This window comes from Exophiala spinifera (genome assembly GCF_000836115.1).
Source record: "Exophiala spinifera strain CBS 89968 unplaced genomic scaffold supercont1.7, whole genome shotgun sequence".
Lineage (NCBI taxonomy): Eukaryota > Fungi > Ascomycota > Eurotiomycetes > Chaetothyriales > Herpotrichiellaceae > Exophiala > Exophiala spinifera.
Genome location: NW_015622519.1, coordinates 1,740,808 through 1,760,209, shown reverse-complemented (window position 1 = coordinate 1,760,209; position 19,402 = coordinate 1,740,808). Strand labels below are relative to the sequence as shown.

The following is a 19,402-nucleotide window of genomic DNA, read 5'->3' as shown; positions in this document are numbered from 1 at the left end:
CCATGGAACAAGCCTACGTCCACGCCACCTCTGAGGTGCTGGGCCACTTCAATGTCACCGAAGCGAAGGGACTCTCTTCGCAACAAGTGATAGAGGCGCGAAAACGGTATGGGAGCAATTGTAAGTCGTGTTATCTTGCCAATGAAGAATTGCAGCCTAACAAAGTATCCAGCTTTACCAGAAGAACCTCCGACGCCTTTGTGGCAACTCGTCCTCGAACAATTCAAGGATCAGCTGGTCTTGATCCTCCTCGGTTCTGCCGCGATATCATTCGTACTTGCCCTGTTCGAAGAGTCGGACGACTGGACCGCGTTTGTGGACCCGGCCGTGATCTTGACAATCCTGATTTTGAATGCGGTCGTAGGCGTCACGCAGGAAAGCAGTGCCGAGAAGGCGATCGCGGCTCTCCAGGAATACTCTGCAAATGAAGCAAAAGTCATTCGAGATGGTCAAGTCCAAAAGGTCAAGGCTGAAGATTTGGTGCCCGGAGACATTGTCACCGTGGCCATTGGCGACCGCATCCCGGCCGATTGTCGACTCGTGTCCATACACAGCAACAGTTTTGCGGTTGACCAAGCCATCCTAACCGGCGAAAGTGAGAGTGTGAGCAAAGACTGCAGGGCGGTTAAAGATGCGAAGGCTGTGAAACAGGACCAGATCAATATGCTTTTCTCAGGGACAACTGTTGTCACTGGACATGCTTCTGCCGTCGTTGTGCTTACTGGAAGCTCTACCGCAATTGGCGATATTCATGAAAGCATCACCTCCCAAATATCCGAGCCGACGCCTCTCAAGGAGAAATTGAATGACTTCGGCGACACTCTTGCGAAGGTTATTACGGTGATCTGCATCCTGGTCTGGCTCATCAACATCCAACACTTCAACGACCCGTCTCATGGCGGCAGCTGGGCAAAGGGAGCAATCTACTACCTAAAGATTGCCGTGTCTTTGGGTGTTGCCGCGATTCCAGAAGGTCTAGCCGTTGTCATCACCACCTGTCTTGCTTTGGGAACGAGAAAAATGGCTGCTAAGAACGCCATTGTCCGAAGTCTACCATCGGTCGAAACTTTGGGAAGCTGCAGTGTTATCTGTTCTGATAAAACAGGCACCCTTACGACAAACCAGATGAGCGTCGAGAAAGTTGTTTATCTGAATGAAAGTGGTAACGACCTCGATGAGATTGAAGTCAAAGGTACGACTTTTGCTCCGATAGGCGACCTCGTTCAGAACGGCAAGAAACTGCTAAACCCAGCAGTTACCTCCAGCACACTGAAACAGATGTCGGAAGTTCTAGCTTTATGCAACGAGTCTTATTTGTCGTATGATGAGAAGAACAACACCTACCAGAATATCGGCGAGCCGACGGAGGGCGCTCTTCGTGTGTTGGTCGAGAAGATCGGCACTGACGATACGGCCACAAACGGCACCATGAACGCACTGTCTGCCGCCGAGAGAGTCCACTTTGTCAGCAAACACTACGAGTCCAAGCTTCCTATGCAGGCCGTCTACGAGTTCTCCCGTGACCGTAAGAGCATGTCTGTCTTGGTCGGCAGCGGCGAACAGCAAAAATTGCTTGTCAAGGGTGCCCCCGAGTCCATTCTCGAGCGATGTTCGCATGTCCTCCTTGGCTCGAATGGTCGCAAAGTTCCAATAACTAAGAAGCATGTCTCACTCATATCTGAAGAAGTGGTCGACTACGGCCGAAAAGGTCTCCGCGTCCTCGCCCTTGCCAGTATCGACAACGTCGGCAACAACAAGCTGCTCCATAACGCTAAAACCACCAGCGAATACTCCCAGCTTGAACAGAACATGACGCTGATCGGTTTGGTCGGCATGCTTGACCCTCCACGTCCTGAGGTTGCCGCTTCGATTCAAAAGTGCAGGGAGGCCGGCATTCGTGTCATTGTCATCACCGGTGACAACCAAAACACTGCCGAGACTATTTGTAAGCAGATTGGTGTCTTTGGGCACGATGAGGATCTTAGAGGCAAAAGCTATACAGGCCGACAGTTCGATTCACTCAGCGAGTCCGAGAAACTTTCTGCAGCAAAGACAGCATCGCTCTTCTCCCGGGTAGAGCCTACCCACAAATCTAAACTAGTCGATCTGCTGCAAGCTGCGGGTGAGGTTGTTGCCATGACAGGTGACGGTGTGAACGATGCACCAGCGCTCAAGAAGTCGGACATTGGGGTCGCGATGGGCACGGGGACCGACGTCGCCAAGTTGGCTGCTGACATGGTTCTTGCTGACGATAATTTTGCTACTATCGAGGTCGCGATCGAGGAAGGCCGTACGATCTACTCCAACACACAGCAATTCATCCGGTACCTCATCTCCAGCAACATCGGCGAAGTAGTGTCAATCTTCCTCACTGCAGCACTGGGTCTACCAGAAGCTCTAATTCCGGTACAACTACTTTGGGTCAATCTCGTTACTGATGGTCTGCCAGCTACTGCACTCTCTTTCAACCCCGCCGACCACGATGTCATGCGTCGTTCTCCACGCAAACGTGATGAGCCGTTGGTCAGTGGCTGGCTGTTTTTCAGATACATGGTTGTTGGCACGTACGTTGGCGCAGCCACCGTGTTCGGCTATGTGTGGTGGTTTATGTTTTATTCTTCCGGCCCCCATATCTCCTTCGCACAGTTGAGCAACTTTCACAAATGTTCGGCTACCAATCCACTCTACGCGAATGTCGATTGTGGCATCTTCGCACCAAACGCTATTTCTAACCGCACGGCGTCGACGATATCACTGTCAATTCTAGTGGTTATCGAAATGTTCAACGCCATGAACGCGCTTTCGAGCTCAGAGTCTTTGCTCACTATGCCATTGTGGAAGAACATGAAGCTGATCTACGCGATCTGTCTATCGATGGCACTTCACTTTGCTATCCTGTACACCCCATTCTTGCAGACTTTGTTCTCAATTGAACCTCTCAATCTAGCTGAGTGGTCAGCCGTCCTGTGGATCTCGGTGCCAGTGATATTCATTGATGAGGCGCTGAAGGTATTTGAAAGAGCGTTCTTCCTGAGCAAGACTGAGGCGGCAGTTGAGGCGCATAAGAGCGAAGGACCTGGATCTGTGGCCAATGGAAAGGTCAAGGCCAATTAAAGAGGCTACAGGGCAGCCTAATGCATCGATACTTATGGATAGATAGAACCGTTCAGACGTAGAATCTGTATGATAAAATGAAAAAGTTGAAAGAACGACATACCCGTCTTCCCAGCGAAATACTTCTCTCAAATGCAACAAGGCTGTCGACAAGGCTGTATGGATAATCTCCGGAAGATGCTTATGGTAAAGAACACATGCCGCAGCCTCCCTTCGGACAATGTACACATGACAAAACCGAATGGATCGCGTGGACAGGCGGTAATAAATTGGCTGGACCATACATTGCAGCCTGGACGCCGATGTTGTTGTATTGTTACCGTACAACCTCCTCTCTGTCCCCTTTCAATTCAGCCAACCTGGCACAATGCAGAAGTCCTTCATAGAGCGCATATTCCCACACCCCTCCACCAAGAGCCACCAGCACTTCGCCGATGATGACCTGGAACGACCTGGCTCGTCACGGTCGCCGCGCCCGATCGTGCTGCAAGACTCCGTTGCGCCCTCCTCTCGCAGCCGCAGCCGCAGCCGCAGAGGCTCTTCGTCGGCGTCGGCGTCGGCGTCGGCGTCGGCCTCCCACTACCATGTCCCTTCGCAGGCGTTGAGTTCAGCGTCCCTCGTACGACACAACGACCCGTTTCTCCCGGTGGAAAGAGCAGCTCGAAACCTTGAGCGGACGCTCCAAGACCTGCTCGATGTGCAGTCCGACGGGCTTGCGGCCGGGTTCGGTGCAGGATCAGGGCACGAGTCGTCGTCGGTGGGCAGTCCTACGCCGACGCCATCCGTTGTCACGTCCTCTGGGCCCCATACGTCGAGACCGAGAACGATGCCCATCAGGCAGCCCAAAAAGAAGCGACTGACGCTGAGGGACGCTCGGCGTGGGCTCTCGCGGTCGCTGGCCGAGTTTACGGCGCTGAAGGACCACGAATTAAAGATCATAGACGGCGAAGTGCTGGCGAGGAACGACGCTCTCAGAGAGGCCTCGGACCTGGAGAGTCGGAGACAGCTACTCGATGCCCAGGTTCGGAAAATCCAGAACCAAGCCGTGGCGGTCGACCTGCGCAGAGAAGCACACCAGGTCGAGCAGGAGATTACGGAGTTGGAGACAAGGTTGCTCGAGCTCAGAAATCGGCACAGGCATCTTCTGGACCAAGTCCGCGAGCACGAGAGCTCTCAGGACTCGGAGCTGAGTTCGTACACGGAAGCTTTGAAATTGAACGAGAACAGCATCAGGCACTTTCTCCGCCTGCCTCCCGTGGCGCAGGGCATCGGAGCGGGCGGCGTGCAGGGCATGTACGCTTTCAAGCCTGAACGGCGGACTCTGCAGATGGCGCAGGACCAATGGACGAACGATTTGGATTTGTTGAGCGCGAGAAAAGCCGACGTTGCGAGGGAAAGGCAAGCGCTGGACGAGGGTGGGAAATTGTGGCATGAAGTTTCACATCGCATTAGAGAGTTCGAAAAGGATGTCAGAGACAGGACGAAAGGTCTGACGCGGTCTCGGGCTGCGTTGGATGCTGTGGAAGGTGACGGCGGATCGACGACTGTGCCAGTCGATGACGATACCGGAATTAGCCCAATTGTGGAAAACATGTATAATCTACTCGACTTTCTACAGGATGCGTTGGCCAAGGCTGAGATTCAGGGCTGGAAACTGTTGATATGTGCCATCGGCGCGGAGGTCGCGGCGTTCCGAGAGGCGCGAGATGCTCTAGACCCCTACGTGAGCTCGACTCGTAACGGCGATCTGGACCGCGGGATGACGGGTCCCCCGAAGGGATTCGAAGAGGAGGATGGAGAACACCAGGACGAGCCGCGTCGTGATCTGTTGGGTGGTGACGTGGATGCGCACCCGAACGGCCGTGCAAACGCCTCGGATCTCGAGGCGCGAGACAGGACGCAAAGTCCAAGCGAGGAGAGCAACCACAGCCTTGAAGCCACGCTGCGTCACTTCGGAAACGGCTTGGACAGCAAGAAAGAGGGAGCAGACGGAGGGCACCAGGTTCTGCATACTGACAATGAAGGTGCCGTGTCTGGGGACGATGTCGTGCCTGGAGGAGGAGGAGGCGATGCAGCTGACAATGGCGGTGACAGTGGCAAAGCTTCTTCAGAGTCTAGATTGCAGGCCGATGCAAAGGTGCTTTTGCGAGGCCATACGTCTGAAAGCGAAGATGACGAGCCAGGCCCGGAGTTTCTGCTCTCGCACTCCTGAAAACAAAAAGCTTCAGAACCGAAGCGACATGTCTGGGCCGTAGCAGTTGTATTACTAGTGATTAGTGCCGTCCTGTACTCAGCGTTCGAATTAGCGATAAACATTGAATATCATGGATGAGCCTGGCAGGATGGTTTTCTGCGCCTTGGTAGGTCCTTTACTGGGTTGACCCGACTTTCGTATCGAGGTAGGTTACAGCGACTTCAGCGTACCAGTATGGTTCGTCCTGGATGATGTGGTACAAACAGTCCTGTTCGATAACATGTGTTTGTCTTGAGGCTGAACAGCGAATGGTCGAAACGCATGTTTTATTTGTATATAGGCAGGTAATATAGGCAGGGCATAACCAAGCATCGATCAAAGTTCACGACGTCGAACTCACCCCTTTTTCATACAGCCTCCTTCTTATTTCCGTGCTACTGATCTTACTCTCGAAGTTCTGCTTATCCTGTCGCTGTTGCTGCCCTTCAGTGTCGTCGAGACCAACCCCTGCGTCCAGCACGTCGACTTCAAACACTTCGAGGGCCTTCCATCCCTTCTCGAGTCTTTTATCGTTGACGGCCTTTCCACCGGCACGCGTCTCGCCGGAGATGACCAGTGCCGTGATATTTTCATCTGTAATTGTTGGCCCAAATGGGTCGGAGATTTGTGTGTAGTTGATGGTGATGTCCCCGCCGTAGGTGACACGGACGACTTTTCCATTTGGTCCGGGCTGGTCGATATGTTCTGTCTTTTTGATCGACGCGATGTCCGCGTGGAAAACTAAGATGGATTCAATAAACTCTGCTGCACGCTGCTGGCGGGTCGCCCATGATTCCACGACTGCTCCGTACTTCTTATTCACGAGGAGCTCGTCGCCCGTAATGCCTACCGTGATGAGACGCGGCGTTTTGACGGGAGCGGATGGGTCAGACGGCTCAGCCACAAGCACAGTGCCTGTAAGGAGAAGTTTGTGTCCGATGTGTAAGTGGTCGAAGGTGCCTCCGTCTGCGACAGATTTGTGGATTGTCACAGGGCCATCATCTGTGTAGGATGACACTGAGACGCTTGGGTTGTTGACAGACGGGCCGCAGGGTAAGCGCTGAACCGGAGGGGCGATGCCGCCTTGCCGTGACTGCCAGGCTGTTACGAGGGCTCTGAGGTGGGATTCCCCCGTCTCGCCTTCGACGGTGTAGAGTGTCGTGTACTGGCGAGAGGGAGTCGATGAGGCAAACGTGCTGAAGTCAATGATTGGGCCGGAGAGATATTGTTTGCCTTGCACAGACGGGGAAAGACTGCTCAATCGCGGCTCCAGGATGAATATCCGTACATCTAAGCCTCCAGGGAAGTCTAGTTCGACATTCGACTGGGCGGCAACCGAGCAGATGAGACTGTAGGTGTGTGAAAAGAGCGTCTGGAGCAGGGGATAGCTGGCGGAGCGGGATATGTTAGGGCTGACTGGATAGGAGGATGGGAGCACCAGAGCGACATCCAGCCTGGGAATTGGCGAGGCGCTTGTTTGAGCGAGCTTCGGGAGAAGAGTCTCAAGAGTCAACTTGTATGCTGATCTCAGGGATGCCGGGCTGGACGGCAGCTGGAGTGTCGGCAAAAGAAGGAGGTCCAACGGTGATTGAGGTGTTGGTGCCATGCTGAATGACTGCGAAGACCCGGTCAAGGAAGAGTGAGGATAGACAAGTTTATATCACCATAGATTGTATCCTTCTATGTTGAATGTGTCCAGCCGTGAGGAGTGTCGCCAGTGAGTAGCTTACGTAGCAGGCTCCCTGTGATGTTGGACGCTGATGCTTGCCACTGGTCTACCGAGGCAGTGAGAGGGCGTGCTCTGGACGACACAGCTCGAGCGTCTATTATGGTGGTTGTGAGGATTTCGTGTTAGATGGTCAATGCAATGAATATCTTCCTACCCAGTAGTCCAAGAAACCAAGTTCGAGCCTGACGTCTGGTGGTGCCTGTGGTGGTTGGTTGAATAGACGAGGTGCGAGGTGCACTCGATGTTGTGGTTCGTACAAGACTTTCTCAGCAACCACAAACTCGCAGCGATTCGACATCCCACACCTGCTGCTGTAACGGCTGTCAGGCTGATAGTCACGACGACAACTTTGTGATTATGCCATTCCACATTCCTCGCCATCAACACACCCTCTCCGACTCGTCTCCCACCTACAACAACTACTACAGCGCTGCCAGTGCCATCTACCAGACTGGCCAAACTCTGAGCTCCGTTGGCGCGCCGCACACTCACTGGAACGACGACTCGCCCTCCACGGCCTCCGAAAGCAAGTCCTACCAGCCGCAGCCAAACACCAACGGCGATGGCACCGTGATTCCCTATCGTCCGGCACCGAATGCATACCCTGGCACACACGCCGCCGCACCGCCCTCGTCAGACGCGCAATCAGGTCACTATTCACAAGGCTTGCGACGGTCCCTGACTGTCGGGCGACAAGGAGAAGCAGAACATATGAACAATCAACCCGGCTCCGCGATGGGTGACATCCACCACTATGGTGCGCCGCCAGCTTATGGAGGGGAACCGCTCTCTATCAATATTGAGCCTTCTACGCCCGGCCATCCAAACAATGTCGTGGGGAACACGATCCCAGGCACTCTCCAGCCCGGTCTACAGAACAGACCTACAGCGCTGAACACTAGCAATATGGCACCGACACTCCCTACCCTGCCCCAAATATCGACTCAGATGCAGCAGTCGCCTTTGTCTGCTAGGCCCATGACCCTCAATCACACCCACAGCTACTCGAGATCGAGTCCTGGTGTGATGGATCAACCCAGATACAAACCGTTCTCAAACACTCCTGAGCAATCGAAGTACCCGTCCGCAACGCCTGCACATCTCTCGAGTACCCCCCAGGGGCCGCCGTCTTATTCTCCTCTTGGCCTGGCGGACATCAGGCCTCGCTCCGATACGAATGCCACCGACATCCCGTTCAGCCCGAATATCGCGCAGGAAGACGACAGTCGAGAATACCCGCAGAACAGCAACTATATTGCACCTTGGCCGATATATGCAGTGGACTGGTGCAAGTGGCCTCCGCGGTCAGGCGGAGCTTCGTCAGGGAAGGTGGCCATAGGAAGTTATTTGGAAGATAACCACAATTATGTAGGGTGTAGATTTCCGCTGGATCGAGCGTGAAGCTGACTTATTCAGATACAAATTCTAGAGACCCAACGAACACAGGTCGACCCAGAAAACCCCCACGGTGAGAGAGGGCTGGAGTTTATCAAAACTGCGGAGGCCACACATGCATATCCGGTAACTCGAATACTATGGGAGCCACCTTCTTCGAACAAGCAGACGACTGATTTGCTCGCGACATCCGGCGACCACCTGAGATTGTGGTCTTTACCAAACGACCAGCATGGATACCAATCCAATTCAATTAACCGTCCGCCAAATGGGAAAACACCTCCACCACAAAAGCTGTCGCCTCTAGCCCTTTTGTCGAACTCCAAATCCCCTGAACATACTGCTCCAATCACCTCTCTGGACTGGAATGTGGTTCAGCCATCATTGATTATCACCTCATCAATTGACACGACTTGCACAATTTGGGATATTCCTACCCTGACGGCCAAAACACAACTCATTGCCCACGACAAGGAGGTCTATGATGTTCGCTTCTGTGCTAATAGCGTTGATGTGTTTGTGTCGTGCGGCGCCGATGGAAGCGTCCGTATGTTTGACTTACGAAGCCTTGAACATAGTACAATCATCTACGAGCCGAGTGAAAAGCAACAAGAAAAGAACTGTAAGTTGACCATCAATGCACTCGATTCTACGGGGTGCAGCAAGGAGAAATTGGTTCACAACTAACTCTTCTTCCCAGCACAACTGTCTGACCCCCTTTCAACGTCTCCGACACGGGGCCCTGGGTCTCAAACGCTCTCCTTCCCACCTCCGCTTCTGCGTATTGCCGCTTCACCTCATGATACTCATCTCCTTGCTACCTTTTCTCAAGATTCGAACGTCATTCGCGTACTGGACGTGCGGCAACCTGGCCAGGCTTTACTTGAGCTGAAAGGGCATAGTGCTCCTGTAAACTGCGTGGAATGGAGCAATACGCAGCGGGGCTTACTTGCTTCGGGCGGCGACGATTGCTGCGTATTGCTATGGGATCTTTTGGGTTCAGCGGGCAATCTTCCCACGGGCGTCCCAACAGGGGCTTCTGGAGGTGGCGGTACGGCTCAAGAGCGTGGACCCTCGGCAGTGTGGGAGTCACGGTACGAGGTGGCCAATTTGAGCTGGGCACCGACTATGGGAACTCTCGGTGTCTGCGGCGGAAAGGGGTTCTGGGGCGTACAGCTATAGATGTTCCAATCCGACCATTGGCATCGATGAGCGATCTCCGGGAATGCTCCGTATCGGTCTGACCCCTTCCGCCTCTCTAATGCTACTAGTTGACGAGATGGCAACGAACGCCATGACAGGACCACAACAATCAAGTTGACGGCAAGGAGCCTGGAAGTGCGACGGGTCTGCACGATGCGATCAAGATGAAGTGCCGGAAATTTGTGTTCGAGCTCATGAATAACGTGGCAGCTGTACGGGATGTGTAGAGTTGGGGCGCGCACGGAAAGTAGAAACTACTAGTCATAGCGCCGGCGTTGCATTCAACAAATCTTTTGGCCAACAAACTTCACATCCGCTGTGTTGAATACCGGGTGTTGTCTTACGATAGGGAACTTGCTTGTATCTACTGTATGCTAAAACGTGACGAAAGGAAGGTTGATAGGTGATGTTGGCTTCTGCGGGCCATTGTTGGTATTCATATAGCTAGCTCCTGTTTACCTAGGTAGGCTTTACCTAGGTAGGCACGACAGGTATAGTCATGAGTTCTGAAACCATCAACATTACCCTGCCGTCAGAGAGGATGGATTGGGAAAGACAATACAGGCAGATGACTCAATCGTATGGCGGCATCTCTTCCAAGCATAGAGGGGAAAGAACTGCCCAGCGTCTTCTGCTGGCGTTAGAGTTGTGCGCGCGCGTGTGCGTAGGCGTGTACGTGTAGGCGTACGGGTGCACACCACATGGTGCCTTGGTACAGAGTATCGGTATAACAGATGAACGGATGAATGTCCTGGCTTTTGCCCCGTATTTTACATCAACAGACGCCAAGCACCCAGAATCAGCGCCGCGGTACCGGTACACACACCCCTATCATGACGGGTTAGCGAAAAAATGTTCTCGTTAGACAAAACGTCTCCCTTCCCCCGGCCGGGGTTGGTCTCGTGGCCTCGATGGACCCGGGTGAAGGGTGAGTAGGTGGAGGGAAAGGGAAAGGGTGACCACTCACATCAACCACTGTAGCGTCGAGAACTTGACGGCCTCTACACGTTCTCGGAGACCTGCGACTTCTTGCTCAATGCGGGCTTCGGTCTCCTTTATCCTCATCTCCTGGCCGTTGGCCTCTTCTCGTATCCGGCCCTTTTCGAGGTTCAGGTCCAGCCGGACGCTGGCCTGGGTGCGCCCGATCTCGTCCCTCAGCCGGGCGCTCAGCTTGGCCAGGTCGCTCGAGAGCCGCTCGTGGCTGGAGCGGGTCAACTGGGCCTCGGTGCTGTCGGCGTTGGACAGCTCGCTGCGCAGCTTCGCAAAGTCGACCTTTTGCGTGTAGGTGCTCCGCTCGGCGTCTTCCTTGAGCACCATGGTCCGCGTGAGGTTCTGGATCGACTCTTCGATGACGTCGTTCAGCACGCGCATCATGGCCACCGCCTGCTCCTCGCTGAACCCTTCGTCCTTGAGCCGTTGGACGAACTTGAGCGTGTCGAAGTGGTGCTCCTTGTGGCACGCTGCCGTCGCCGAGAACGCCCGCCGTGCCGGCCGGAAGGTCGCGACGTACACGCCGTTGTGCCGGATGGGGGCAGAGTCGGTGGGAAGGGGTGGGGTCCAGGTGCGAGAGCGAGAGCGCAACGAAGATTTCGAAAGCGCAGCGGGCTTCGAGGCGGTAGTGGCGGCGGCAGTGTGTATTGAGCGAGATGCCGGTGCATGTCTGACCGAAGAGTGAGTCGGCTGCTTCAAGCTCTGTGGGAATGAAGAAGAGGCTCTGCACCGCACTGTTCGTGGCGCTGGCTGGACGGAAGACGTGGTCGACGTCCAGGTGAGTCGCGGCAGGAGAAAGCGCGGCACTGCCGCCGGCTTCGAGCCCGTTAGAGACGACATCGCTGCGATCGCAAGATACTGCAGTGGCGCAGAAAAAGGCCAGGCAACACTACAGCGTCCAAGTAACTGTAACCGGTGAGGAAAATGAAAGGCAGATATAGAGGACAATCCAGGTTCATCAATGCGCGCCCACAGGACGCAGTTGAACGTCCGGGGAAAACAGGCGGACGGGAAAAGTTGAGGGGTGAGATAATTTTCAGCCAATCACGGTTCACGAGGCTGAGCTGAGCTAAGCCGCTCGGGAGACATCACATGTTGGACACAGGCCTCAAGTTACAGTGTAGCATATTGCGTACAGTGTAAGGAATGTATGAGGACATATCATGGCTTCCCTTGCCTGGACCGGCACCAGCGACGAGAGGTATGTCTGTATCTCGATGCTTCGGCAGGCAACAAGGCCATATGGCGATCTACAGGAGATGAGTGCGGGACTGCTGGGCCATAAAACTACACTGGATTTATTTCCCGCTACAGAGAATCGTAATGGGCACAACGCCATTCAAGGCTTATTCTCGTAAGGCACACGCGTGATAAGCGAGTACACTTAGCCAAGGTGTGGTTTCGACTTCTTATAGTAGAATATGTAGGCTGCGGAAGTTGGTCGTTTCCTTGCACATGGCGGAGAAGTCTGAATCCATCCATTTGACAACACACTCTGTAACCACTTCGGCTGGGACAAATAACGCCATTGGACATTCATCCACCGCAAAGATGAGTGCGCATTAGTTTGAGAGTGTGTCCCATCATGCAGGAACGATTTCGTGAATCATCTGCGCCTGGCAGTCAATCATTGGTCCACGAATCACCCATATCGATCATCTGCGTCATTTCGCTACATGACTAGCTACATCGCTTTTCTGGTTCCTTCTCAACGTCATGCCTGGTTGATGATCAATTCCCTCGCCGTGTGGTAGAGGCCAACACGGGCATGGCGCCCAACGCTCCCTGGCCACCTACTGTACCACAGAACCCTCCGCGTCAGGGCCCGCCACTCGACGGCCCAGACTGCGAACGCTACCACGCCTCTCTATGGCGCACGACTAATGTATTAGGGCGACGGAGGTGAGGAGGAAGGCAGGCAGATGGATAGAGAAACCCGGAAGTGGACCAGGGTTCTTATAGACGTCAAAAGCAGCGGCGGCCCCGGCCTCGCCACTGTGCCGGACACGAACGGGCCGAAGACGGAATTCCCGGCAACAAATTGTAGAAGAGAAGACTCTTCTTGGCCTGGTCGTTGAAAGGAAGACGTAGAGGCCCCGGGTAGGGTACTTGAACATGAGTTGTAAATGCTTGCCACAAGTATCGCAGGGCATTCAGAATGCTTCCCGAGTCGTTCGAGGTAATCCTGAATATGAATACAGGGTACGCCTTTGACGCAAATTGCAGCCGCCTACAAGCACGATCCCTCGAGTGTCGCTTAGAAAGTTACATCAATAGGTCCCATCATAGCGACATCGTTCCCAATCACTCCCTTGTCCACCCTTTCCATTATTTCGTCTTCTTGCCTTCTCTGGAACTCCCCTGTCGCTTCACAGCTGCACTCGGTGGGGACTCGGCTTCCTTCTTCTCTTGCTCGAGTTTCTCCTTCTCATGGAAATCCTTCAGCGCGCGTTCGTCAACACGCTCCGCGTACCACTGGCCAACTTGTAGGACCAAAACACCAACGAGCACCAACGCCAAGATGGTGTTGCTCGCAGCCAGGACTTTGAGATTGTCCTCACGTCCCACAACGCTGTCGACCGCATCCGCGTCGTAACCGGGCGTGTCCACAGCGTCCGGCACCACCCCATATGAGCCGTCGGTGACGATGCGGAGACCTTTGACAATATTGGCGATGTAGACAATGACGGCAACCATGTAGAGCACCAGGCTGCCTCCGTCAAAAAGCATATTGGACTCGCTAGGCTTGTATAGCTTGATGATCAACCCCAAGAGACCTGCAGACAACATGATGTGCAGGATGCGCTGGATGAGGTTCGGCGCATTGTGCAAGAGTTTTAGGTGTGATTCGATGGCATCAAAGTGCGAGTCCGGGGTAGGCAGTGAGGACCAGAGGAGAGGATAGTCGTAGGGGAAGAGAGAGAAGAGAATGCCCAGGAAGAAAGAGACAGCTGTGGGCGACTTTGTCAGTTTCTTTTCCTCATTGTGTCTAGATGTGATACTCACGGCAGATGATGAGAAATGTCGCAAACGGATTGGAAGGCATTTTCGCGCAAAGTACAGGCGATGGTCTCGATGTGTCTGCGGAAAAGTAGAGGATGAAACTGCAAAAGAGCTTTTGTCTGGTTGTATGTCAAGCTGCGGCCGAAATGTAGGTATCCAATGCGACACACGCCAAAAGGCTTCTGGAGAATCTCACTCAAGACAGTGCCCCAACCTATACACAAGAGGAAGGGGAATATATAGAGAGATCGCCTGGATGGAAAAGTCAAGACAGAATAATCCAGCCAAGACAAGGTGTTGAGATTGTACAAAAACCTCCGTGGTATTCGTAAACCACTCAGGAGCTCAGAAAAGGCTGGCGTGTTAAGCTGCGGATAGTGGTGTTGCATCTGCGCTTTGGTGGTGGCGGGGGCGATAAGATAAGGGGCTCAGAGCTTAGACTCACTAGACGGATTTACCCGGCCACAGCCCATTTGCTCAGACTTTGTGGGAGCCCGGTTCATCCAAGGACTCGGTACCTCAAGTGATTACAGCATTTCATGTCTACAGTCGCGACGACGCATGCCAGTTCTCTCCCTCCAGGCCAGTTCGTACCTGTACTTGGCACGAGACGCTGAGGCTTTGAGTGGCTGCATCAGTGTCACCGAGCACTCGCCTAGACCATAAGATGATATCCACCAGTCTCGAAAGGTGAGCAACGTAGGTAAGAAGCAGTCAAGCATCTCAGGATCCATCAGCAATAGGTGCAGGGCGGTAACAGCTTGACAAGAACACCTCTAGGACGTCAAGCGCCCGGGAATCGTTGCTCAACATCTTCTTGCCGTGAACAAGCTGTGGTTGCGCTGGGTTGATCCGTCTACCAGGTCCTACCGCACCATCAAACCATTAACGGACCACGAGACAATCACGTCGCCAGATTTTGTGCAGGATGGTCAACTTACCGGAATCCTTCTCTGATTTATTGGCGTTCTGGACAACTCGAATCAGCACCACTCCCAGCATTTAGACGACCAGCACTCGAAGGATTATAAACATGCGAGACGAGGACTTGAGAACTGTCGATTGGCCTCGTACCAGGTCCTGGTCATCACAAAGTCCCGTTCCCATCCAATGATGCGCGGGAATTGTGAAGGAAGGGAAGGATTTGGTCTCCCTGAATCCCATCATCCTGGCGCTATGGCACGGCCCTCCGATTGGTAACAAAAGTTAATTGCAGAGCAATGGAAAGGAAGTAGGCCACGCTCCCCGGCTTTTGTTGGCCGTGTCTTGTTTGAAACAGCTTGCAAGGTCACACGTCACAACATGAAGGCGCTCATCATCAAGCAGCTCTGAGACTTCTCAAGATCGTGGATGTTTGTGGCGCTACTATGCCCTTCATGGCGGTATTGTCTGGCATCCTGACGAAACAAGATTACTGTTCCCGCCCGAGGCGCTATCCCCCGGATCCACCGACTCTTCGTGTTGATGCAAGTCATCGCCCATGTACAGACAGCGCTTGTGTAGAGACAAATGCCTGCCCAGAGTCGCCGAGACCTCTATCCGATTGGATACCGAAGAGCCGTCCACCCGAACATTCCATGCGCAGACGAACCATGGTTCATGGGGAGGCCGGTCCCTTAGCGATTGCCACAGTACTGCGGCCAATGCTTGTGCGGCATCGCACTCCGTTAGGATCGATGACATACCTCCTTGACTGACTGGACATAAATCCTGTTTAGCAGTCGGTGTTGCATAGTCCTCACACAACTGTGTCGACCTGTGTGGGAAATTGATATCCTGCTGCTGAAGCATCACATATGATTGGGCCTTGAGACGTTGCCTTCTGAGACATACCATTCCTGTTGGAAAGCAATCTGCTCAGATCCAGATTATTGGTGCCCACCGTGACGGCGCGCGCTCTGGCAACGTGGTCGACGCAGAGAAGGCAAGCGATAGATCATTTCGTCCACTGAGGCGGTCGAGAAGCTGTAGCGCCCGATGCAGGCCAGGACGTGATGCAAGATATGCGAAAGATCAGTGCCGCGCGCTCAAGGCGAGCATATCGGGAATGCCACACCTGGCCACCCAATCTGGTCCTGCGCCGTAAAGCTGCAACGAATCAGAAAATCAAAGGGCATATAGCGGCTAGGGCGTGTATCATGGCGAACAAGCAAGCAAAGCAACAGAGATGGCCAGGTGGTCAGCGGTTTACCAGCTGGGTAGATAAAATCCACGTGTCCACCTCCAGTACTTCTGCACTGTGCATGTGAACGTGGACTACCGTCGCTTTGTCTCTCTTTCATTCAAGTCCTTTACTCACCAAACCACACCATTTCATGCCTGGCGCGCTTTGCAAGCACCACGGATGACCTAAGAGCGGAGGTCGAGTCTCCCGGAACACCCACATCGTCTTCCAGCAAGGCTCTTCCGCCTATCCGCGGGCTGGGAAAGGAAAAAGCAAACGATTTCACACCTCGAAGCTTACACTTGCCAGCTGTGTTGCGGTGCCTGCTGTGGTTCTCGCGAGTCACAGCTGCAGGCCCCCACGGCGAATCAGCATACGCCGCATCAACTAGCTGAAGGACAAAGGCACGTCGGATGTGGACAAGCTGAAGCCAATCGATTAGCTGCCAAGGGCTATTCTTGTCGTCGTCGAGGGCAGATCCATCCGATCCACTTCCCATTCCCCTTTGCCGCCGGCGGCAACAGGAGCAAACTCGACCAACGACAGGAGTCGATCCCGCACTCCCCCCGGGCGTCCCGCTGTTTTAACGCCCGCCTTCCACCTATCTCGACGGTCGAACACCATCCCTCCCTCGGTCCTCTCTTCCACTCGACACCATCCTGTCCTCCTTTCACCACCATCTGTTCCCTCGGATCCTCCGTTGTTCTCTTCTGCGGCCATCATTCAGTGTCTTTCTCAACCAGGCGCCTCCGGACCAACCACTCTCATTGCTCCAATTCTTCGCCGGCTGGTCCTGCACACGGATCTTGTTCTCTTCGTACCATTTACGCGCCTGGCGATCTCCAGTCATAGCTTGCTGCTCACCTGCCAACTACCTACCGGTCTACTGCATCTTGACTTGCGCCGATAACTGAGCTGGTCTCATCCTGGACAAGCTGGTTGGGGGTTAGTAGCAGCTACAGCGGTGCGAGCTGTGCCTCCCCAGAAATAGATCAGGCGTCGCTCCGTTTCTGTCTACCATCTTCTTACCTTTCTTCCCTTACGGAACGATCCTCCCCTCCCTGCGCCAGTTTCCGTCAGGCCTCATCCACCGACCTCCCCGTACCCGCGACGTCAAAAGGCTTCAAAGACCGACTCTCTCGTTGTCGACGTCAAGATGCCTGCCGTGACGAGACCGGTACTCCCTCCTCTCCAGACCCCAAAGACGGCCTCGTTTCCCTCTGAGATTGTCAACACTCCTGTGTCATGTGTATCGGCAATGATCAAACAGGAGAGTGCTGGAACTCCCATCACCCCTCCAGTCGCCTATACAGACTTTCTCAAGGCTCTGACACCTGTGCTGGCGAGTCCTCCTACAACAGGAGCTCTGCACAGGTCATTGTCCGATGAGTCGACAAGTACCAGAAACTCCATGATTTCCAATGCCTCCACTTCATCCAGTTTGTCCTCGGCCAAAAGCGAAAGCCGCAAGTCGCCAGCGGGCTCTGTACCACCAACGCCGAATGCTCGCCACAGCCTCAAACGGCTTCGCATACCTCACTCCCCAGCCTTTTCACCCAGCACGAGTGGCCCCTCTCCACGCACTGCATTCAGCGGTATGAGCGCTGGCAGTATGATCTTTTCCCCCTTCTCTCCAGCGGACTACCGCCATTTCGACTCCCCGAGGAGTGCGTGCTCCAAACCAGTCAGCGTGCGGTCCGTCATGACAAGAACGGTTGTGTACAAAAGATCACCTCCGCTGGAACCAGCACCCAAGGGCAAGAAGCGCAAACTCGACAGCTCCGATATGCCTCCTCCATCGGCCACAAAAGAACTCATGGGCATCTCGGTAGACAAATTCCCCTCCACATTGATCGACTCGTCATCCACCGTTGCGACCCCGCCTGAAGCACTGAGTGCTAGTACCCCTACTACTGTTTCTACGCCGACAGCTGTTGCATCATCATAATGGTCGCATGTCCTTGATAAAATCTTGGCAACACATCGACGGGATCATCGCAGAGGCTAAAATCTTGCTCACGATGTGACTCATTGCGAGTCTCTTAACGAATTGCCCCTCCATTTCTTTTGTACATGATACCACACGAGGTTCCGCGATGGCGCTCGGCGTACGGGTACGACGAGTCACGACCTCTTGCTGGAATGAATACGTCTCTATGAACTAGTCGGAAGTCTTTTCACCGACTGATTGTGCCAGAGGTTGGCACGGCGCAGATCCTATGGATCAATTTCTTTGACATTTGCAATTATGGAGCATGGGTTTGTGGTCGGACATCTGAAAAGCATTGCTCTCTGGTTTCGAATCGGCTGAAAATGCGCAACCGGTCTATTCTACGAAATGGAGAGATTGATTTGGAAAATCTCGAGGTAGTACAAGTCCTTGATTCACAACCTCGAGCGTAGGAGGAGCGAGAGCTCCAACACAGAAATGCAAATGGCATACTTATTCTTAATCCTTGCACTCGGATGCTATTTTCAGAGTGCTTCCCCAGCACTTCGGTCTTCTTTGCACGAATCCGGGCGCCGTATGACGAGATGCAACGCAGGAATAACGTGGCCAAGACCCGCATCTAGGGGCCTCAATGACCATAGACGAGACTGAAGCTGGGCTTAGTCGACGATTCAGCTATGGGGATAAGATGCTAAGCTACTGTCCATTCGCCGATGGTTATTTATAATTACGTAGATATGCGACGGAGGTGTGTCTCCCGATCCTCTCTTGTAAAGAACGACGCACTGAGGAATGTTCTTCTGTTAGCCTCTTCATGAGCCTCCCCCTGGTGAAATGACCTCGAGCCGGAAAGGCAGATGAAGCAGTGGGAGTCCGGGGGACCGACTGGACGACACGAGATGCTGGGCCTTTTGGTTTAAGCCCCCAGTACGGAGTAATAGGCCGCGCCTCTGACATAGAAAGGTCGATATCTTCCTCCAAATACAAGGGAAGTCCTGGAAGAGACCACTGCACCTTTCGGTGGGACACGTCTGTCCGCCTTTCAACAATTGCTCCAAGATTGTCAAACTCAGGGGGTGTTGACAATGTATCTTTCCTGCAGCAATCACCGTAGATGGTACAGACTACCGTCGCTAGTCGAGTCAAACGGTTGGGGATCCGAGATAAAGCAAAACATAGGAAGACAAGGGTGGAGGGGGAAGGAGGGAGTCGCGCACCTCCAGGACCGGATTAAAGCAGCGCGACGGGCATCAATTTCCTCTCCCCCCCTTGACATCACCCACCCCCTTCTTGGCTTTTGTTGCCTCGTGCTGCGTGCCAGCGCACAGGTGGCAGGATCAGCAAGGCTAAAACGCATCTCCGGGCTGTTTTGAGCTGTTCGGAGGCTTCTAGCGTGTCTCAGGATGGTGGTGATTGGCTTCAGTCTCCAGCCGACACACAAGTTTCGAAATGCACCAGGAGGCGTCCACCCGTACCGCAACGCTGGAACCGTGCTACGGGAGCACAAGTACTTTCCTTGTCCAGTAACCGGGACAGGGATTGGGAGATTGATTGGCTCTGTCCGGCGTCGGATGGTCGATGTATCCAAGCTCGTACATGGGCGCTTACTCGGGAACGCTC

At 53.9% G+C, this 19,402-nt stretch overlaps 7 protein-coding genes across 7 annotated transcripts; 4 read left to right on the top strand and 3 right to left on the bottom strand.

Annotated features, from left to right (window-relative positions):
* Window positions 1-2: 2 nt before the first annotated feature.
* PV08_09632 (calcium-translocating P-type ATPase, SERCA-type) lies at window positions 3-3,114 on the top strand (the record flags this gene model as incomplete). Its single annotated transcript, XM_016383948.1, has 2 exons — window positions 3-120; window positions 173-3,114. 2 exons carry the CDS (start codon window positions 3-5, stop codon window positions 3,112-3,114), a joined length of 3,060 nt encoding a protein of 1,019 aa, XP_016232571.1.
* Window positions 3,115-3,481: 367 nt separating this feature from the next.
* On the top strand, window positions 3,482-5,326 carry PV08_09631 (uncharacterized protein; the record flags this gene model as incomplete). Its single annotated transcript, XM_016383947.1, has 1 exon — window positions 3,482-5,326. The coding sequence occupies one exon, from the start codon at window positions 3,482-3,484 to the stop codon at window positions 5,324-5,326; it is 1,845 nt and encodes a 614-aa protein (XP_016232570.1).
* Window positions 5,327-5,690: 364 nt separating this feature from the next.
* Window positions 5,691-6,953, bottom strand: PV08_09630 (uncharacterized protein; the record flags this gene model as incomplete). The annotated part of the gene is made up of 1 exon (XM_016383946.1): window positions 5,691-6,953. One exon carries the CDS (start codon window positions 6,951-6,953, stop codon window positions 5,691-5,693), a length of 1,263 nt encoding a protein of 420 aa, XP_016232569.1.
* A 480-nt stretch (window positions 6,954-7,433) lies between these two features.
* On the top strand, window positions 7,434-9,653 carry PV08_09629 (uncharacterized protein; the record flags this gene model as incomplete). Its single annotated transcript, XM_016383945.1, has 3 exons — window positions 7,434-8,444; window positions 8,493-9,093; window positions 9,172-9,653. 3 exons carry the CDS (start codon window positions 7,434-7,436, stop codon window positions 9,651-9,653), a joined length of 2,094 nt encoding a protein of 697 aa, XP_016232568.1.
* A 984-nt stretch (window positions 9,654-10,637) lies between these two features.
* PV08_09628 (uncharacterized protein) lies at window positions 10,638-11,504 on the bottom strand (the record flags this gene model as incomplete). Its single annotated transcript, XM_016383944.1, has 1 exon — window positions 10,638-11,504. The coding sequence occupies one exon, from the start codon at window positions 11,502-11,504 to the stop codon at window positions 10,638-10,640; it is 867 nt and encodes a 288-aa protein (XP_016232567.1).
* Window positions 11,505-12,992: 1,488 nt separating this feature from the next.
* On the bottom strand, window positions 12,993-13,710 carry PV08_09627 (uncharacterized protein; the record flags this gene model as incomplete). Its single annotated transcript, XM_016383943.1, has 2 exons — window positions 12,993-13,615; window positions 13,671-13,710. 2 exons carry the CDS (start codon window positions 13,708-13,710, stop codon window positions 12,993-12,995), a joined length of 663 nt encoding a protein of 220 aa, XP_016232566.1.
* A 3,277-nt stretch (window positions 13,711-16,987) lies between these two features.
* Window positions 16,988-17,779, top strand: PV08_09626 (uncharacterized protein; the record flags this gene model as incomplete). The annotated part of the gene is made up of 1 exon (XM_016383942.1): window positions 16,988-17,779. One exon carries the CDS (start codon window positions 16,988-16,990, stop codon window positions 17,777-17,779), a length of 792 nt encoding a protein of 263 aa, XP_016232565.1.
* Between the last annotated feature and the right edge of the window lie 1,623 nt (window positions 17,780-19,402).